Genomic DNA, 20,707 nt, shown 5'->3' with positions numbered 1-20,707 from the left:
CCGGAGTCGAGAATAAAAAAAGAACATTTCAAATAGAAAAAAAAATGACCTTGTCCTTTCCTACTGTGATTCAAAACTGCAACAAAAGTGAGATTAAATATTCTGAAATATCACTGGCTATTGGTATCAGAAATCCACATCCACACCTCACGTTTTGATGATGCAGATTCGAAAAAGTAGAAAATAGCCAAACTACGTCATGAAAAAGCAAAGAAAAGATTCAGATTGTATGCACTGTTCTGTAAATTACACATTTATTGTCAAGAAATCTTTTAAATATTTGAAAAATTTCAATGAAACCGCAGCAGACACAATTGGTTCTATATATTTTCAAATAATGACTGCACCTTTTCTTAAATACATCATCCTGTACCTGTTAAAACGATTATTGTTTCATTGAGCGGTGCAGACCCCCGGTCTAGTGTGAAAAGGCACTTCACTGTGTGAGGGGAAGCAGAGAAGGTGCAGGGCCAGAGCAGCCGTGAGGGATGAATAGTTTAAAAGCTTCATTATACTCATTCATGCAACTTATCAAAAAAAAAGAAAAAAAAAAAAAAAAAAAGGATAATAAACAAAACAAAGTACAGCCAAGCACCCAGTCAGAGAGAAATAAAATCTCGTGGATAACATGATGTAGTACGAAGTTCTGAAAAATTAAGTAGTGACTAGAGAAATTTCTTCAGATGTATCTCCCAGCAACTTTGTAGTTTTATTAGTTAAGTTTCTGAGTCATTCCTCTGAAAACACTGGCAGCTCGCCAGAGAACACCAACACTTCCGGGTTTCAAAAAAACCAAAAAAAAACCAGACACAGTTCAGTTTTTTGCCTGTGCTACAAGTTTGTTTTTTTAAGTGTTTTTGGTTAGCTACAAATCTTAAAGTGTTACAGCTGAAAATGGAAATGTGCTCCAGACGCAATATGGCAGTCAGAGGTCTGAGGTGCGAGTTTAAGGGCTTCTGTGGTGACGCTGCTTTGCCTCACTGCTGTGACAGAAGGGCGTTCCTGTTGGCCTTCATCTTCTCAAGGCGCTTTACTAGGTGGTTGTTGGTCATCTCCATCTCCTCTATCTTATCTAGAGCTGTGCGCAGCTGTGGGGGGAGCAGAGGAGAGACGTTACATTCAGCCCGCTGATGTTTCTCGCTAAAAAACGCCAGCTAGCCGGTGTCTTTACCTCTCTTTGAAGTTTCCGTTTTTCTGCTTTAAGTTCGTCTTCTACTTTCTCCGAGTTATCTGCTGCTGCCTTGTACCTGGACACTTGCCCTTCAAGTCTGTTAATCTGAAAAACAGACAAACAGACAAAGTTTACAACTGGTGATTTACGGCTCTAAAACCTACAACTTTTTGGTATTTCTGTATATCATGTTTCTATAATTTAATTTGAACTATTATTTGTATGACATTTCTTTTTCACTCACATTTTGTTCCATTGTACCCATTTCCTGTTCTGCCTTAGAAATCTTGAATTTGTATTCACTAATCTGTCTGTTGGCATCTCCTACAGAGAAAACAGAAAGCAGCAAGTTTGAAAATACAACAATGTTCAAATGGTCATTTCATGTATTTTAATGTGTGCACAAATATAAGGCCAACTTACTCTGCATCTCAATAAAGTGCAGGTCTGTACCATTCTCCATCCTCTCCCCGTCTGTGTACGCACTGTCCACCTTCGAGTGTTTCTGTCTCTCATCCTCCAGCTGATTCTTCAACTTCCTGATCTGAGACAACAGTTCATCCTTCTCCTCTGCCAACTTCCGTAGCCTGACATCTACACGACAGCAGAAAAATACCTTTAACTGATGCAATTCACTTTAACAAGCAAAATCAATGTGTAACAATTACATTTGCTGCTTAGACAAACATGTTAGAATACAGGATCACTGAAATGTGAAAAAAGAAGAGTTGTGTTCTTCTTGTTACAGGCTCTGGTACATGCAAATACACGCCTCATCAGATCCCTATATTTAGCATTCATCAATCTCATCCTCTGACTCACCCAGTGGGCCCTCTCCTGCAGACTCCAGCACCTGGGCAGCCTCCTGGGAGACCACAGTGATCCCTGAGGACAGAGGCTCGTGGTTGACATCTCCATTTGGTGTGCCGTCTGGGATGATGACCAGCCCGTGTTGCTGTGGTAAAAATGCTAATTACACACATGTATTTATGCACTATGTAGCTTAACACTTGACCTAACTTTGCATTAATGAAAACTTGAAGGCACAAACTACATACCACGTGTCCTGCAGTGAAGCAGGATGTGTCAGGATTTGCCTGATCAAAATAATGAGGACTTCTAATGAAATCCTGGCTGTGTTCAGACAGGTTTGTCTCACGTTTTATTATCAGTAAACCATGTGCTATAATATTGCTGCACACTGCTTCCTTTAACCTTTGGCAGTCTACAAAGATAAAAATTGTTTTTTTTATCTGTTTAACAGTCATGTCCACAGCAGCTGTTTGATATTTCAGCAGTATGTTCTATGTGGGTTTTTTTTTTTTACCATGTGTATGCATAATAACAGATGTTGACAGTTGTATGTTTGCCGCTCCGGGAAGTTACTGTAGAGACATTACATGCATACAGCCTATAAATAACAATTCCATCAGTAATTTGATATAGTGCACATGCACCAAGAAATACCAAGAAAATAAGGTGGAAAGAAAAACAGGAAGAAGTAAAACGTACAGCACAGCAGCAGGTTTGATCGCATTAAATGGCTTCCAACCAAAAGGAAAAGTATAAAAAGTAGTTCTGTGGCCAAAAAGTCATTCCTCTAACCTTGTTATTTTTCTCCTGGGACTTAGTGGACCTACCTCTCCTGCTTTGGCCTTCTCCTTGATGTCAGCAAGCTCATCTCTGAGCTCATCTCTCTCATTCCTAATGCAATCAAAGTACTCTTTCTGCCTCTCTAGGGCCTGGCCACACAGACGAGAGAAGACAAGAGAGAGAGAGGAGAACAGGCAGAGGAGAAGTTGGATAGACTCTGGACAGACATGCAACACCACATGCCACAGCAAGACATGTTCCATGCACAACACGTGCACTGTGCATTTGAAGCCAACGAAAAGGATGTAGAAACAGATAGTAAACCAAGAGATGAGGACAAGGTGACATGCTAACAGGAAATTTACTGGGAAAAGTTAAGAGGAGAAGTAGAGCACAGGGGCTGATAAGTCTGTAAGGAGGGAGATGATTTCTTCTGATTTTGCAATTTGTGAAAAGCTACATATTAGTACGATGCTTTCATCATTAAGAGTCTGACTTAACTAACCACTAGTTAACTGATCCACAGGTGGAACATGCATGTCATGCTAGAGTTCACGGATTACACTTCTTAAGTTTACATAACAATCCTCAAAAAAAAAAAAGTATTTTGCAGGATGTGCACTTCAAGCTTTAACACAGTGCCAGTGCACTTGCATTGTTAGCAGGATCCAAACTGAAAACGCTGTTATTTCGACATGCAAAAATCCAAACTGTGAATGTGGATGGGTCCGGGTATTGCTAATGCCTAAGAGTCTCCAACATGCAGAGACAGCATGAGAGGCAAAAGAGCTGGATGTACACTGTGTCTAAATGCTGAAAAGCACAACAATCTATTGCCTCTCATATTCCGTCAGAGCATCCGCGTGGGACCTCCTACCCCAATCTTTTTGTCCTTCCAGTTTATCGTTTCCTGCAGGTCAAACACCTCTCTGGTGAGGGCATCTAACTTAGTCTGCATTCGCTGGCTCTCCTGGAGCGGTGTTAAGCAGTCACAAGATGACACAGTACAAGATAAGAACAGAATAGGAAAAATTGAATGGAAAAAAAGACAAAAGAAGAGAAAATGCACATAAATACATAGATACAAAAATGACAGGTACAAACGGGGTGAGAAGAGACTAAATTGAGGAGATGATGCTGAGAGAGGAATGAACGATAGTGTTCAGAGTCAGACAGGACAATGAAACAGCTAAATGTCAGAAGAGACAGAGCAATAGACTGGGAGAGGACTTAGAGGCAGGCCAGTGCCAATCAATCCTTATCAAAGTTCCTGCAGAACAGTCTCCACTGCAGCCAAGACATTGGCATCAACATCTTTCAAGTTGTTGACAGAATAGCAGTCTGGTGTGGTTCTTACTTCTATAAGCTCATCTCTCTGGCGGATTCCCTCTTTCAGTTCTTCTTGTTTATGCTGCAGGACTGTACATGTGTGCTTTTGTCTTTCTAGTTCCTGAAACCACAGAGAGGACATTTTAGCTGCAGCCTTTCCAGATAAATACTTTTTAACTTAACCAAACATGAAATTGATTTCTGTCACGTTATTTAACATGACTGATATTTCACCTTTGACTTATCTTCCAGCTCCCTCCTCATCTCTGACATTTGTTCCTCCATCTCCTCTATGACGTCCTTTAGTGTGTCCACTTGATAGATGAGGTTGGCTTTGTCGTTATCCAGCTGTGCATTCGATACCATGGCTTTCTTATACTTCTCCTCCACTTCTGCAAGTGACTCCTGATGCGGGTAGAAGCATGTTAATAAACAGAGCAAACCAATTTAAAGCATGGCTCACCTACATGCATCAGGTGGGCTCGCTGGTATAAAAAAAGAACTTGTTTTTGTAACACATTTAACACACCAAACATGCTACAAACTTCTTGTCTTGTTTATAAATGTAAGATTAAGTAATGGCATAATTCTGTACCACCTGTTGTGGTATTTTTCCATTTCAAAACAGGTTATTTGGGACTAATATGTGATGTGTGATAAGTGGTGACATTGTACAAAGAATAATTAGAATGCGTTGAATCACTTTCAGGAGTGAAACGCAACAGTGTGAAAAGGGGATCTGAAAGAGAGAACTACAAGTGAATCAGGAAACAAGATTATGAAAAGTCATCTAGCTAAAATTCATCAGTTGTATGGAACTCTACAAGGAACAAGCCAGGAGTCAGCTTTGTTAGTAAACTACTCTTTATCCATAAAATATAGTGTCCTTTCTAAGAGAACAGGAAGCTGTTGAAGGTGACTGGAGGAGTCAAATCAGAGGGCCCTCCAACACTGAGGCAACAACAGCCTGGGTGCAAGAGGAGCCTCATAATTGAAAGCACTGCTGTTATCTGTCAGCAGGTGGAGCTTGTTACTCTCCTTCTTACATCTCTGAACATAGCTGAAATGTTGGAGTGTCACTCACGACCAGTGAGTGGGATCAAAACAGGAAGTGAGGGAAGATCATGCAAAAGAAAGGGGCATTACGCAATTCAAACTGGGAGCACGCAAAGACATGGCTGTGGTGTTAGGAGCTACAGGAGGGGGGCACAGTGGGGTATGAGTGGGGAGGCAGGGGGGTTAGTGATGCCATACTGCTCCCAGAGGACAAGAGAAGGCATGCTGTGAGCTCAAGCCCCTCTACCTTCAGCTCTTTAAGCCCTTGCATGTACCGCCCTTCTACATCCTGAATCTGGTCCTTTAGTTCATAGATATCCTGTAGGGCAGATGGAAGGAATGGTTGGGGTGAACTGGGGCATCAGAGAGGGTGGGGAGCATCAAGGAGAGATAACAAAGCACCCGTGCTACCATCTCAAAGACAGTGTAGCTGGCATACAACATGACCACCCAGATAAAAGGAACAGCTACGCAGGACACATGTCAAATCCAGACCTCCCGTGCATACTTAAAAGAAAAACGGTTAAAGCAGACACTTAGAACAGCAGGGAGGGAACAACAGAGGCAATGCTGTGGGAGGTTCATATGCAGAAGGAACAGATGTTTTTACATAAATGGCTCAAACATAGAGCATATGGATTTCAGCACTATGAGAATGTGACGATGACCAACAGAGTGTAAAACAAGTACAATTTCTCTACATAAAATTAATTCATTTGCATTTCTAACCATTTTTATTCGGGCACATGTACAGAAAAGTCGACACCAAGTATGTTGTACACCTTACCCTAAGTTCACTCAGACTGGTGTCAGGGTCATAGACGCTACCGGTGTCTGCGCTGCCCCGCCGTGACGAGGTGCCACCCAGCGATGCCAGGGTGGCTGCTGAGAGGCCTGGGGTGGCACAGCGGGAAGATGGCTGCGAACGGAATGTGCAACAGAAGTCACAGTCGGAAAAACACGAAAACAGCACAGCACGGCAAAATACAACACAACCCCGACATGTTATCCAACACCATCCTCTGATCTTGCGGGCATGTCAAGTGATTCTGTCATATTGAAATCCTCCTGAGGGAGACATTGTCACAGTCATGTGCTGAAAGGGGATTTTTATAAACTTGACAAACTAGCAGGCGTTGTGTACAAAAGCCATCTTATGCTTCTCTGTTGTGTTGCCATGGTTACACTGTAACTACCTACTGTATTAATTCATAGGTCTCTGTAGGATTGTACCTGTTGACCTCTGGTGTCTAGTTACATTCTTTAGCAAATCTACCTCAGTGGTCCCGATATGTAGCTACTAAGATTTGAAATGAGGGCACCAAATCGGATGCTTGTTGAAGGTATTGAATGAATACAAAATAATAGCGCACTCACCCGACTGTAATCTGAATACTGTTTGTCACATTTTTCATCCAGCTGAAACAGAAAAAAAAATGTGCTGCAGAATTAGTTGCACACCATTTTCAGAAACATGCGTCCTGTGTGGTCATGCTTTGAGCTGTGTCCTTTATCTGTAAATCAGGGAGTTAGTCCTGGAGCTAATGTGAGTCGAGGATAAGTGCTGCATGTTCACAGATCACACGGAGTTGACAACCAGACAAGCAAATTAAACAGTGAATGAATCACACCACTCCATTAAAGAAGATATGGTTACTCAGTCCATGCTGCTTCACAGTGGAGTCACATCCACTTCAGCTACCCTTATATCAGTCTACTCATTTATAAAGCTTATGAACAAAAAACACAGGATGTGGGATAAGTTTTCAAAACCAAAACTTATTTTTAAATCATGCATCAGTTATAAAATAATTCATCCGTCATTGGTGCTGCACTGCATTTCCAAGCGCCCACTGTCGTGAGCTCAGTTTAGCCACTTACAGTGTCCAGATCTGGAATGCTCAAATCATCGAGGTCAGAAACAATACTGCCCCTTCGGTTGGAGCGGCTGAAATAATCAGCAGCCGACTCGCTAATGTCTGAGAAGTCAGACGACTGCTTACAGCACACACAGGATGAAGATGAAAGGCAGAGGAATAAATAATTACATGGGCCACAGAGTAAAAATCATCAGAGAGGAAAAGGACAGAAGAAAAACAATGACACATACATCCAGAGGAGATCACTCGTCATAGTCAAGGCATTTAAAATCTATGATAGGTATGACGCTGATACTCTCACACAGTATAAAAATAGAAACAGTTGAAAAGAAGCTTTGATTACTGGATCATCAACTACTGTGAGCATCACTCTAGATTTTCTACAGCCTGGTCCCTACAGCTCACCACACTGTCCCTGCGGCTTCTGCTGGAGCGCTCCTGGGACACGCTGCTGACAGTGTCGTCATCTGAGGAAGACTGAGAGGAATACGCACACATACAAACACACACGCACACACACGCACATGATGAGAAGCCAAAGTAAAGTAGAGGATGGCTGCATGCCCAAGACTTTTTCTGACACACACGACTTGTTCAAATAGCAATCTGTAGACATCCAGTAGCAGTCCTTGTATTCAACAGATTATTGGATTACACTAAAGACTGTAAATCTATAAGTAATGCCAACTCATGCAATTTGGATAATTTGGAAAACACCAACTGGAAGTAAGTCAGAATAGAGAACCTTGCTACAAAATCTTAGCTTACACAGCACTGCAGAAGAAAATTCTTAGTTCACACATTTCAGTGTCAATCAAGGATATGGTTCTCTAAAGCAAGCTGTAGGCAGTTTGGTATGAGTGGTCAACACTGTCCATAGGAGGGAGGGAGGTCTGGTGCTGAGAGGGGGCTAAGGGGAGCCTGTTAGCAGTCGGTGTCTGCATGTGGTGTTAGCTGACATCAAGCAGGGTGGCGGTGGTTATAAGGTGCTCACCACAGGGCTGCTGCGAGTGGAGCTGGCTCCAGAGGAGTACCAGCTGTATTCAGAGGGCTGTGGATGGGAGGAGGAGGACAGGACAGGGGATCAACATGAAGACAGATGTTAGGCCACAGGCGCAACAGTACTCAGCTGCGGCCGTGACACTGCTGAAATACTGTTTGACAAACATTCAGAAGACTTACAGCTCTTGAACTGTAGCCCGAGCCGTAAAGACCAGTGTCGTCATAAATGGAGGCCTGGGGGCACACGTGGGAGACAATGCCAGACTCAGCAAAACACGAGAGGGAGAATAAATCTTTGACGTGCAAGCTAAGTAGGTTGAGTAGAAAGACTTTCTCTGTGCCATGCAATAAATAGACAGACTCTGTATTTCCAGCATCAATTTCGTTTCAGTGTCGTACAACAAAAGCCCTGGCTTCGCACAAACTACTGCCTTATCTAAGTGAAGCACAAATCTCTGGCCACCACCAAGTGCTCAGGTTGTCCAGGAGCTAAATATAAGTGGCTGGGCATCCTATCAGATGCATGTGGCCACAAGAGAGGGTGGGGAGGTCTACTTCTGAAGGTAACTAAAGGCATGCAGAGAGATGCTGGCCACCCAGTGAACAGAAACTGACCGTGCTGTAGCTGCGGGCCAGCCCCGTGCCAGAGGTGGAGGACAAGGAAGTGCTGGCCTGTCGGAGAGGAGGGGAGGGGAGCAGGGAGGGGGTCAGTTTAGAGGATAGAGGAGGGCTGTAGCGGGAATGTGAAGTGCAGAGAGACAAGAGGGCTGCTGAGAGTGGAAACAGGATGAATGTTTTGCTGACGCTGTAGCATTAAGGGCCTTCAGCTGAAAGTGTTGAGTGGAGGAGTCAGGTGAGGTGACTGTTTTAAAACTGGTAGAGCACCGCCTTTGTCAGTCAGCAATTTACGTGAATTCAAATGATCCTAAGAACTTCTTTAGAGTGGATAGATATCTCAATAAAAAAGTCAAGCTTTGGCTTTCTACAACATAACTAGGAAACATTATGTACAATTGGAATGTTTATCTCTTTGCTTCGATGCTTGAATGACAAGAAACAAAAAAAAATAGCCGTTATTGCAGTTATATAACAACTACGTTAGGCATATTAATGTCTTATAAACTAGACGATGCCGATAGGAATATGCTGCTTCAACTGACGATCACTTTCACTGAGTGTCCCTTAATCACATCAGCATGTGTATAAAAAGGCTAAAAGTTGGACAGCAGTCGGAGGAGGACTGACCCGAGGCTGATAGGTGGAAGTAGAGAGAGAAGGTGGTGGTTTGGTCTTCGTTAGGCTGGTGTAGTTCCTTTGATCATGGTACAGACCAGTCTGGAAAAGTAGTAACATGATATAACCTCAAACAAACACTGACATCACAAGCTTTAGCCTCACATGGCAGACTAATATCCATTCCAGACACATTAAACACAGCTTGATCAACGTCGATGTGACACTTCAAACTGTAATAAATAGTCAGTTTTATCAAGTGTAAAGTCGATCAACAGTAAATCATCACCACAAGCCACTGCCACTAGTCTACACTGCCTCCATGCTTGAGGCTACGGCAGAGAAACCAACACTGAGAGAGTACACTGACCAGCAGGTCCTTCTTCGAGGAGCTGGATGAAGACTTTTTATAGCCATGCAGGTCATTGTACACAGAACTCTGTTCAGCCCAGAAAAAAAATGTGAAAAAGAAACCTTAAAATGAGACAAAGGACTAGAAGTTATGCATAGAGGCAGTGATAAATGGATGATTAACGCATATGTACATACAGTGGAGCGGGAACTCTTGAGGGTGGAGCTAATGGAGAGGCCATCAGACTGAAGAGACAACAGGAGTCGTAAGAATTATGATCAGAAGACAATCAAACATCTGAGCTGGTTAGACAACATCTTAGGTTTGCACTGGCAAGACACATTGTATGTGTCTCACTAAGACTAGGTTAGTTGTGCAATAGGTTAAGTAATCCCACACAGCAACTGACAGAGCAAACTGTTTATTTTCCTACACCTTGCCAAAGCCACAGTGAAGGAGCAAACACTTGTCAGTTTGTATCAGCAGGTACAAATGCAGTCCATCAGCACTTCTATTCTCGCTGCAATCCTGTTGAAAACTGCAACTGGCTGTGCGTTTGTGTCCATACCGTCGTTTTATTTCAATAGATTCAAGCTGACAAATGCCCACATGTCTGGTCAAGGTTCACATTTCCAGCACAACGATGGAAATTTAGAAGATGCAAATTGTTTCACTAAATGAAAATTCTAATCAAATGTTAGTGTCAGTCCATCAGAATCTCACAGCAACACGTTCAAGAACGATGCAGGGAGGGAATTCAATGTGGTAAAGAAAGTGAAACAGCTCTATCAATGCTTTGTCTCCCTCCTGGTATAACCTAATCTGTCATATTCTATCTTCAGTATGAAAAGGGTATTACTGAACTACACGGAGAGGAAAGTGGATGCATCACGAAGTTCTGAAAACTCTAACTGTTGTTGAACGCCTTGGAGTTAGTCCTGTTTAGCACAATAAAGTTAGCCAGACCCGAACTCTGGTTACATGCTGAGAATCCAGGTATTCAATCTGTTGCCAAACTCCACACAAATATACATTATGCGCTCACACTCACACATGCACACACAACGCACCAAGGCATCTCTTTTACGGGAACTGGATCGACTTTTACTAGAGCCCAAGTCACGTATTGCGGATGAAGTTGACTTCAAAGTAAAATAAAAACAAAGATTAAGATTAATCTTCTTTCGGACAAGTTAAGTATGCAATAACCCAAACAATCCTAATGTATAACTTCAACAAGTGCTTTCACACATCAATGTGCCCCTTATGAGAGCACACTCTTAAGAAAACTGGCAGAGGTGTATTATGTACGCACCCTGTAGCTGCGGACTGACATGACATCATCATCCAGCCCCTGTTAATGTGGAAACATGGAGTCACAGCAGACAGAGAGGAACATGGGTGATGAGAGATTAACTGCAGGATTACAGGAGAAAGAAGAAAGGAAATACAGGCAGACAAAGAGGAAGTGTGTGGGGGAGATACAGACCCGGCGATGACGACTGCTGGCTCTACTACTACTAGAGGTTCTGGCTTTTTCTGTGTCAGCCTGGAGTCAGAAAGGAAAGTTGGTGAAAGTAGAGAGGCTCAATCACAGGGGTAAATAAGGTCACTCAAATGCTTAAGAGTTGCTATGCAAAGCCCAAACCATGCAAAACAACTTCTGTCATCATGTTTATAACCAACTGGATGTGATAAACATTCCCAAATGTTATTCTCCTTAAGCACAGCAGCAAGATTAATGATATACAAGAACAACTAATATACTACACATTTTTGTCTCATCTGTTCTTTTAAAAAGGCAACATGACAGTGCACACGCAAAAACCTCCTGCTTGTCCTTACTGTGTCAACACACCAACACACATACAGATTTAATTCCATGCAAAATTGCTCCATTAACATTTCAGAACCATCCATCATTTCTGAGTATAGCTAAATGTCCAAACCACCTTCTTGCATGCAGACTCACCCACTCTAAATAAAGTCAAAGGCCAAAGCCTCAACAGATACACACAGTCACAGATTATGGTGTCTCCAAAGCAAATACACTCTTGAGGGATATTTCTGCAGTGAGGCATATTTCCACAGTGAGGTACAGTGTAGTCTGTGAGTCAAGTGTAGCTAAACGGTCAGGGCTGACTGGGGCTCAATCCCACACAACAGGCTGTTAGTGGACTGTGAGGCTGCAACACTCTCTTGCTTGCCTACCATCCACTGGTGGATCTGACCCCATTTTCTGTTGCTACTGCCAGATGAGTGGTAAGAATGCTGGACAGAGGGAGGAAGTGCCAGGAAAAACATACAATCATACTTCACTCAAAACTATGAAAAGGTAAAAAAACTGGGTGACATTCACTACAGGAATAGAAATTTTTGGTTACATCTGTGGACATGCAGCACTTATATTTTTCTTTCTGTGGGTATGGTTTTGTATGTGAGCTACATGTTAAGATTTATCTAAAAATTTCTTGCAAGGCGTAGAGCCAAACAGCTCCCCTGCACCAGTGACTATGGATACAGATGAGCAGGTTGCAAAAACTGAGTCAGTTATTGTAGCAGCTAGCCAGGGAACATGTAAAAAGAACAACAACAAAATTAGAGGGGAGAACAAGGCAAATTTCCATGTTCATTCTATAGATGATCTGTCTGCTTGTTGGGTTAAATATTGGTCAAAGTCCATCTTTGCTGGTCAGGTCCATTTTGTGTTGTATACCTCTTTCTGCTGCCGTTCAAGTTCCCTCATTCGAATATCCCTGGCCTCCGCCCGAGCCGCCCTCTTCGCTGCAAGCCTCGCCTCCGCCTGTGAGACACAACATGAACACACTTGTCAGCCACGAATGGAAAGTGGTAAAGGTGCCTCTCTCTGAGGACATGCCCAATCAGTTCAAGGAAGTGGATAGCTTCACTCAAAAAAAACAAAACAAAAAAAAAACAAAAAAAAACAAAACAAAAAGAAAAACAATCACACAGTACAATTCACATGAGTATATTTGGGTGCTCAAGCCATCCGCTTCCTGTAAGAGAAGGGAGAAGGTGGAAAATGTTCACATGCCTTGATTTCATTTCTTTGCAGCATCTGAAGTGTCCCTGTCAAGGCCTATGAGAGCCCAGCTTCTTTCCTGAGCTGGAACCAAATTAACCAAGCCTTTGATGATGAGGTTGACTTTATGGTAGTGCTGCATGGTGTGGCTTATTATTTGGATAATAAGAAAAATAAAATAATTACAAACGATCCTACAAATAAGGACTGCTTTGTTTTCTCGGATACACAAGCTTGTTTAGGGGAGGGTAACGCTGAGCAAGGGAATAACGTGTCATGTCCTCATTGATATAAATGGAGTGGATAAAAAAACGGAAACATCTGTTCGTATGTCACAAAACAGCACCACAAACTGCAGCCTACAAGATGACCACGGTCGGGCTATAATCTGGAGTCGATACTGCACAGTGTGCCCTGGTGACCAGTTTCCTCTTTGTGCTTTGTGATCCTGTCCATAGTGAGTGCTTGGGACGCCTCATCACAAACAACATGTGTTAACCATCAGTTTCAGGAGGATTCATTTAAAGCCCTCATTTGGTAAATGCCAACAGTGCACAAACAAACTGACAGAGAAGTACAGTATCGAGAAAAAACCTAGTGACTCGCAACTGTTCTGCTCAGTCAGTAAACATGTAGGCCATTTCACAATATCTAACTAGCTGAACCTTATGAAGCACAAATAAGTCGAAGTCAAAGCTAAACTGAGCTCATTAAACTCCCCTCTGGGGGTAAAGTGAGAAGAGTCATCACACAATTTGCCCCCAACTAAGTCAGAATATGAACAGGGGCTAATTTTACAGAGTACCAGAGCAGAGGGGGCTAATTTAAGCGAGCCTCAACGCAGCACTTGAGGAGTCACACAGGTGACTATGTAGACTATCCTTCCATTACGTCCATATTACTAATTACATACTCTACATGCTTGAAAACTAAACACCCCACCAACAAAGAATGGCACACTTGCTCATGAAGCCCAGCCCTTTATCTCTAACTAAAAGACAGTCCATAAATACTGCTCATGCTGTGTACAGTATCTCTCTGCAGACAAACACTTTCAGCATTCCAGCAATTTCTTATCTGTGCTGCCAGAATAGAAGGCCTGTGGGCATACGCTATTCCTGTTTCAATAATAGCCTGAAGCGAACAAACAGTTTTACAGCAATGCTAAACAACCACCACAATTTCAGATTCTTTTTACATGTGTTGTACATGTGTGAAAGGATTTCTAATAACAAAAACTGTAATATAAAAACAGACACTTGTGGAGGAGGTTTAGGTAGACAGGAGGCTGTATTCAATTGGACACACTATAGTTTTAGTTAAACACAAGTATAATAACAATCTTGTTTTACAGTGACATCCCAAAGTAGGCAGTGAGTAAAAACTATGACCCAAGATGATACAATGTGGGGAAAATTAAGTTGATGAGTGAGATACAAGAATCACATAAAAACATGCATTTCTGTATAGCCAATACACAACTCTCACTAATTCTTTAATCATTGATTGATGTCAGCAAATAATATCAAATAATTTGTGATTTTCTTTGTGTAATAGTAACTCTACTATGTAAGATGTATGTAAAACCTTGGGTTACTGTTTTGCAAGTCTACACACCATGTAGGATGTTTTGTAACCATTTCCTATGAACACTGTGCGATTTCAGAGTCTAACAGATGTGCACAAAATAAAACATGCTTTGTACAAAGTTGAAAAAGGAAGTAAAGTTGTGAATACATGAGGACAGCACGCAAATGAGAAAGCAGGAGAGACGGCTGGCTCCTGTGCCCTGCACCTGTTGAGCTGTCTGACAGTATGACCTGCTCTGCACAGCAGCACAGCTGAGCTCTCTGTCTCTGTCCTATCTATAGCCTGGCCCACTGGCCCCAGCTCTCCAACAGCCACATCATGAGGCTGGGAGGGTAACCTGAGTGGCAGAAGTTCACTATCAAACACACCTCCAGAACTATGAGCAATAAGAGACCAGCAGTCCACCATGATATCACCTGCAGCGCTCAAAGAGTCACTGAGTGTATGTTAAATACCAGCTAACACCCCAGTTAGGGTAGCTCCAAAGAAATCCGGGGATTTACAACTACAAAATTGCTATCTACGGGTTTTGGAGTGTTGGTTGGACAAAACAAGCAACTCAAATACACCTGGGCTTTGGAAAATTGTAACAAACTACAAAATTAATCAAAAAATGATCTACAGATTGATCATTAACCAAAATAATCAACACAATATTCTAATACTGAAACTGAAAGAGAACTCATCAGTCAAACTTTATTTATATAGCGCCTTTCAAACAAATCAAATGCAATTCAAAGTGCTTTACAAACGGTTTATGATATAAAATAAAAATAATTAGTAAATACATAAAAGCATCTCTATCTTAATTTCTAAGAAATAAGCTTACAGTGGGTACATTAAACGGAAGGTGCAGATAATGCTGTAAATACTGCTGTAAAAGGAAGACTTTCACATCCTGAAAGAAAAAATAAATGTGTAAATGCAGAATTTTATTTAGTAAAAATCCCTGGGAACTATCCATGAAATAGCTCCTAAAAACTGGTGGATTTGTTTAGATTCATTGTCATAGTTTTAAAAAATAAGCCTGTACATTCACTAAAAGTACACTGAAGTGGTCAATGTTATATAAATGACTAACCTTTGGGCCTCTCTCATAAGATTACATTGACATCAGACTAGTCCTTCAAAATGTTGATTGCTTGGTGTTTCAAGTGGTACTTAAACAAGACATAAACTTGAAATTTGAATTGTACAATAAAATACAACAGTTAGAAAGCTTGCATTATAAAAGGACGAAGTTCGATAAAACTCACTCTTTATCCAGTGACTGACAGACACTTTAGTACGTGCTTTGTTCTCTGCAGCCAAAATAGTCTCATGTGGAAAGTGTGTCACTTTCCATTGCAATAGTCACTTGTTGATATCACATATAAAATCATATGGACTATGAACTACAACACCCACACAAACACACTCCCTCTGTACACTAAGGAAAAGTCAATGAATGCCTTGTTCAAGTACCATTAGCTCCCTTAGATCCTAATCTGGGGCACAACGGGGATGAGAAGATCATCTAATTCTAACACTTGGCCACTGTCAGATTTGTAAGCAAGCTGCTGGTATTCAAAAGGACTGACTGCCCAGTAATGTAAGAGGCTGGTGACGGTGCGGGCTCAAATTCACAGTCATTCTTAGCAGTGATCTGTGCCAAGCACAGGCAGGCAGGCTTTAACTTTTCTTAATAACGAGGCGCAGACAACACGAAGCAGAAGCTGCGGTGTATTGGAGATTTGTTTGGGAGGGTGGTGATGGGCAACAAGTTAGACAATGACCCCACGAACTCCCTGCTCAGTTGATCCAATCTCTAGTTTGTTCCACAAAGAGATTCAGATTTAGGACCTGACTGGGAGGGTCAGATGACTCATGTTTCTATGATCGGCCTGCATGACTATAAAGAGAGCAAATGGAGCCTTGTGCTTAGTGCCCAAGAATGAGGCACTGCACAGCTTTCAAACAGCACAGATGAAGCATTCTTAAAGAGGGCCAAGGCAAATATGAATGAAAATCAGATTTATCCGGTGTTACACTTCCACCTGTAAAATCAAGAAATCATCTGACCTGATCAGAAATCTTCAGAGAAAATCTGCAAAAAATGTGGCTATCTTTGCTTACCAAACATAAAAAAAGCACCTATAAACTCTGCAAATGATCTCTGCATATCATGCTTTTAGCCACCCCATTCTGAAAAAAAAAAGGCAAAGGAATGGCAACCCTGCTGTGGAACAAAATGGAATAATCCCAGGGCAAGTTGTTACAGGCCAGGCAGCTTCACTCCTCTGCCTGTGTTCCCCCCCAAACAAAAACACTACAAGTCAAGTCAATTTCTCTGTGGTGCAAACCAGCTGTCCCCACTCACTGGGGCTGAAGCACTAATCGACTAGCAAAACCTGGAAATCCACATCTAAGTATATGCTTCAGAGGCCCAATTTGCTGACACAACTTTGACCATCACACTTCAAGCCAACGTAATTGGCTGCATAACAGATTCAATACACCTTTTTGTTTCTGGCTGACGCAACAACTGAGTGAGAGTTTTGTAAACAAGTCTAAAGTTGACACATGACACATCATCTGCGGATCTATTGAACTCTGCATTAAAATCTGAATCAAGTCCCAATACTCACACAGGTCGGCTGATTTCATATGTGCCCTAATATTTCAGTTTTTTAAAGCTGGCTTACAATCTAGCCAAACAAACCAAGTGAAATACCTGCGACATTGTAGGTGTATTTAAAGTTTGCTCAATCATCATTAGAACTACTTAATTTTACTCCAACCCATATCATCATACTACAAATCATCAGGTTTTCAAAGGACAATACTGAAAAATCGTCAAGATTCACTGGTGTTTGAATGATTCAAGTTGGATAATTTTCACAATCATTACAACAAACTGAAATAAATTGTTGAGTAAATGTTGACTGCATTTAGATTGAATTTCTGTATTTTTTATTAAGCCCACTTTATAAATGATATAATGACTGTGATAGAATTAAGTTTTCTTGAAATTTTTCACACAACTGAAAAGCATAACAACTGGAAGATTATAAAAGTGTTTTCTTTGGTTTAAATAATGACATTGATACAATAAGGCTTACTGGTAGAACTAAAATTAGTCTACATACACATTAATGTTTTCAGGCTTCAGTAAAACATTTCATCAATAGTTCTTAATTTAAAAGGTTTCTCTCTTGGCCATAGTGCAGTGTCAAACAATCATATGAGTGCTGATAAGGCTTTCAACTATGTTCTGTGACTCCGATTATGATGGTGCTGATGCCCAAATTAAAAACATCAGAGACTGTCAAATCCATCCTCCACCTAGGCTTGAAGAGCCCATTATCTGGATGAGGATAAACAAAAAAATCTAAGATGGATAAAATCATGTTAGCATTGATTCAGCAATGCATGAATGGAGCAATGTAGGGCGAACATAATCATTCATCCCAGTATGCTTCAAAATGGAAAAACAGGATCTTTGTGATTGGGTATGAACTTACCTCTCTGGCAATGCTACTCAAGGCTTCATCCTCTGCTGAGAATCGATCTTTCAGAGGGGCACGCTTTCTGCCAGAGCCTTGTGTCCCCATGTTGCCTCTGCAACTGTAGCTCCACCAATGGTGTACAAGGCCAGAAAATACAAGAATAAATGTAAATACCTAGAGGAAAAAACAGGAAGAAAAAGAGACCTCAATAGGGCTGTAAACAAAGTCAAGTGCTGGAATAATCTGACATAGCCATTAGGGCTGCCTCCAGCTTCAACTACATTTTACTGTGTATGGTTTTATGCACTGCAATCTCTCTAACAACCCATACTTTCCCTATCTCTTACTTCCATTCCTGCAAAAACAAGACAGTCACTCATGTATGGCACCTACAAGGGCTTTGGATAAACAGTTGTGGCTGACATGAACCAGCTTTAAATGTGACATGCAGGACCACTGCAACCTCATAAATCAGCATTTGAACATAACATAGCATAACATTCCAATAAAGGACAGCTAATAATAATAATAAAAAAAAATAAAAAAAATAATAATCTTTACTTTAACATTTGAAACTGGTCTGAACCCATGATTGTTCACTGACTCGGTTTAAGTTGGTGCTATAATAGTATAATAGTTGGTATCATAGTATTCCTCATCATCAACATGATGACATGTGTTTGATGAACATCCAGGCAATATCAAAGTTAACAGATCGCATTGACAAAAGAGCGCTGTAGCTGGCTGGTACAGACAGGGGGAAAACGCCTAGTTTTGGACCCAGCTGAGTCAGAGGACCCAAGCAAAGAATGAACACTCCTCATGGACGTTTGATGAGCTAAACCCCGTGGATCCAAAATTCAAAATGAACAGTCAGACCACCTCAGAAACGCTGGCTAGAAAATCAACGAATTCGAAGAGTCAATCAAATGGCAAAATGATGATAAGTTAGCTGACGTGAATCAACCAACTTCAACTAACACTAAGTTACGGAAACATTAATATTTTCCCAGATAGTTTCCCACCCACTAACAAAGCTAACATTACTGTCCCTATAGTATGTCCATTAATGAAAGGGTATAGTAACCACCAGTTAGGTTAAGGCTAAAGTTACACCAATGTACTGCCCTGTTAGCGGTAGCTAGCTAGTTATACTGACGTTAACGTTGACTAAGGTTAGCCAGCTACTTGTAAGCTAACTAGGAGTGCTAACTAGCATTTCGCCTTCCCGATATTTGTATTAAAAAGTTACCCTTTAGGTACCCTTTTAGTGCGCTTCCATTGAAGCTAACGTTCTACAGCAACAACGATCAAGATATGTCCTTCCCACGGCAATGACCCCCAGCACCGAAGACAATCCCCAGGAGGAAAAGCTAGCTGACCCGTTAGCTGGGTAGTTAGCTTGGATAGCCAGTAGGGCTACCCTCGACTCTCCTGAGACAGATACAGCAAACTGGCATTGATCCTCCCGTCATACTTCCGATCCCAAAAATATAACGTTACCTTCGCGATACCTTTTAACAACCCGCGATACAGCCAAAGTGTTGTCCCTTTTCTCTTGGAGGTTTAGGGGAGAGCCATTCGGCTTCTCTTCAGAGATTGGTAGTGTTTTTGTCCACACTGACAGCTGTCATCAGTCCGCCTTTCTGCCGCTCTCCACTGCCCTCCTTACCCAGTTTCCACACACACTGGTTAGCTCCAAAGGTCCCGGATGTTGGGAAAAATTAGGGTGTGAAGCTGCCTTCACGGACCGTCAGACACATCAAAATATCAAGTGTTATGCCCGACTGCGAGAGAGTGCTTTTCCAAAGAGTGATACTTGCATAACTGCATACAAAGTGACTTTCCAGGACTTAGCTTTTAGGGGCTGACAGCATGGAAACTCTCATCAAGTAATGACGCAAACTGCTGGTACTACTGTTACATTATAAATACCCAACAGTAATACACAATTTATTGCTTCTGTCAATCCGAAGTGAGTTCGGATTGTGATCCCTATACCAGCTATGCATGAATCTCGTTGCTCTTTTAAAATAACAAATATAATTTCCACAAATCCATAACAGTGTACGGATTTGCATGAATCATTATGAACACTGCAAAAGAGTTTGATCAATATAAACTAGCCACCTGGCAAAACGATTGAGTGAGCATCAGTCTCACTAGGGAATTTTGGTTTAACACTATATTTATTTTTTCCAGGTCATTTTTCTAGTTGAGTAACTTACGTAGCCTTATAATGAACCACCTGGGTTTAAGAACTATTTATTTTTAAAGCCTAAAAAAGTAGCCTAATTATTAATTGGCCTATTCAGTTCGCCCACTTTCTATTGTTACCTGTTCACATCAGGAAACTTGGTATATAACAGAGAAGTAAATTTTTAGCAAAATATTGAGTTGGCTATTTTCTATCCGTAGAGCGCACATAATTTTTGCATTCATTTAATGCAATTATAATATAGCACCACATTTTATTCGTTAGTACAGGTCGCTAAATAGGTAATGTTTTGTCACAGGAAAAATGTAAATCTAAAATCTTTTATTTGGCTAACTAACATATATAGCTTATAAATAAAAAGTACAGATTCCAATTCGTTTGAAATCACTAGTGGATGCCAATTTACTGTATCGACTTCTTACATTTTGTCCACAAGAGGGCAGTAGCAGATAATAATTTCTTCTTGCTTGTGTGAAATGGCAGATTGTAGGCTGCATGCTACACCACATGTGCATAGATAGGTTCAGAAACAGAGCTGTGTTTCCAAGATTTGATTCCTACAATCATTTTAATGAAAATGGAACAGGTAAAACATGAGCGAGCATTTAAATATGAGGGCATCACAGAAGAATAATTTCAATAAATTGTAATTAACAATACAAGCAGTACAAACATTGTGGATATTTGGTCTCTTTTGTTTTTAGAGCACTTTGTAAGAGGGATTTTCATTCAGAGGACCTACAGGACCTGCA

General features: G+C 41.3%; 1 protein-coding gene across 14 annotated transcripts; it reads right to left on the bottom strand.

The window, feature by feature from the left end:
* Positions 1-232: 232 nt before the first annotated feature.
* Positions 233-19,473, bottom strand: lrrfip2 (leucine rich repeat (in FLII) interacting protein 2). Of its 14 annotated transcripts, none has more exons than XM_056395139.1 (27): positions 19,252-19,470; positions 17,753-17,911; positions 12,333-12,419; positions 11,828-11,887; positions 11,106-11,165; positions 10,932-10,970; positions 10,687-10,758; positions 9,814-9,861; positions 9,635-9,703; positions 9,277-9,366; positions 8,647-8,703; positions 8,212-8,265; positions 8,024-8,080; positions 7,435-7,506; positions 7,031-7,144; positions 6,527-6,568; positions 5,937-6,068; positions 5,397-5,468; positions 4,328-4,498; positions 4,122-4,214; positions 3,642-3,734; positions 2,812-2,913; positions 1,994-2,126; positions 1,595-1,765; positions 1,416-1,495; positions 1,172-1,276; positions 233-1,088 (listed from the first exon to the last, which is right to left on the bottom strand). In XM_056395139.1, the coding sequence occupies exons 2-27, from the start codon at positions 17,840-17,842 to the stop codon at positions 978-980; spliced, it is 2,274 nt and encodes a 757-aa protein (XP_056251114.1). In that variant the 5' UTR covers positions 17,843-17,911; positions 19,252-19,470; the 3' UTR covers positions 233-977. The 14 variants fall into 14 exon arrangements, with proteins under 14 accessions (XP_056251114.1, XP_056251113.1, XP_056251115.1 ...); XM_056395138.1 differs by having other exon boundaries at positions 19,241-19,469; XM_056395140.1 differs by lacking the exon at positions 19,252-19,470 and adding an exon at positions 19,001-19,103.
* Between the last annotated feature and the right edge of the window lie 1,234 nt (positions 19,474-20,707).

This window comes from Seriola aureovittata, chromosome 14 (assembly GCF_021018895.1).
Source record: "Seriola aureovittata isolate HTS-2021-v1 ecotype China chromosome 14, ASM2101889v1, whole genome shotgun sequence".
NCBI lineage: Eukaryota > Metazoa > Chordata > Actinopteri > Carangiformes > Carangidae > Seriola > Seriola aureovittata.
Note: the sequence above shows the minus strand (reverse complement) of the source record. Positions and strands in the feature narration are given on the sequence as shown.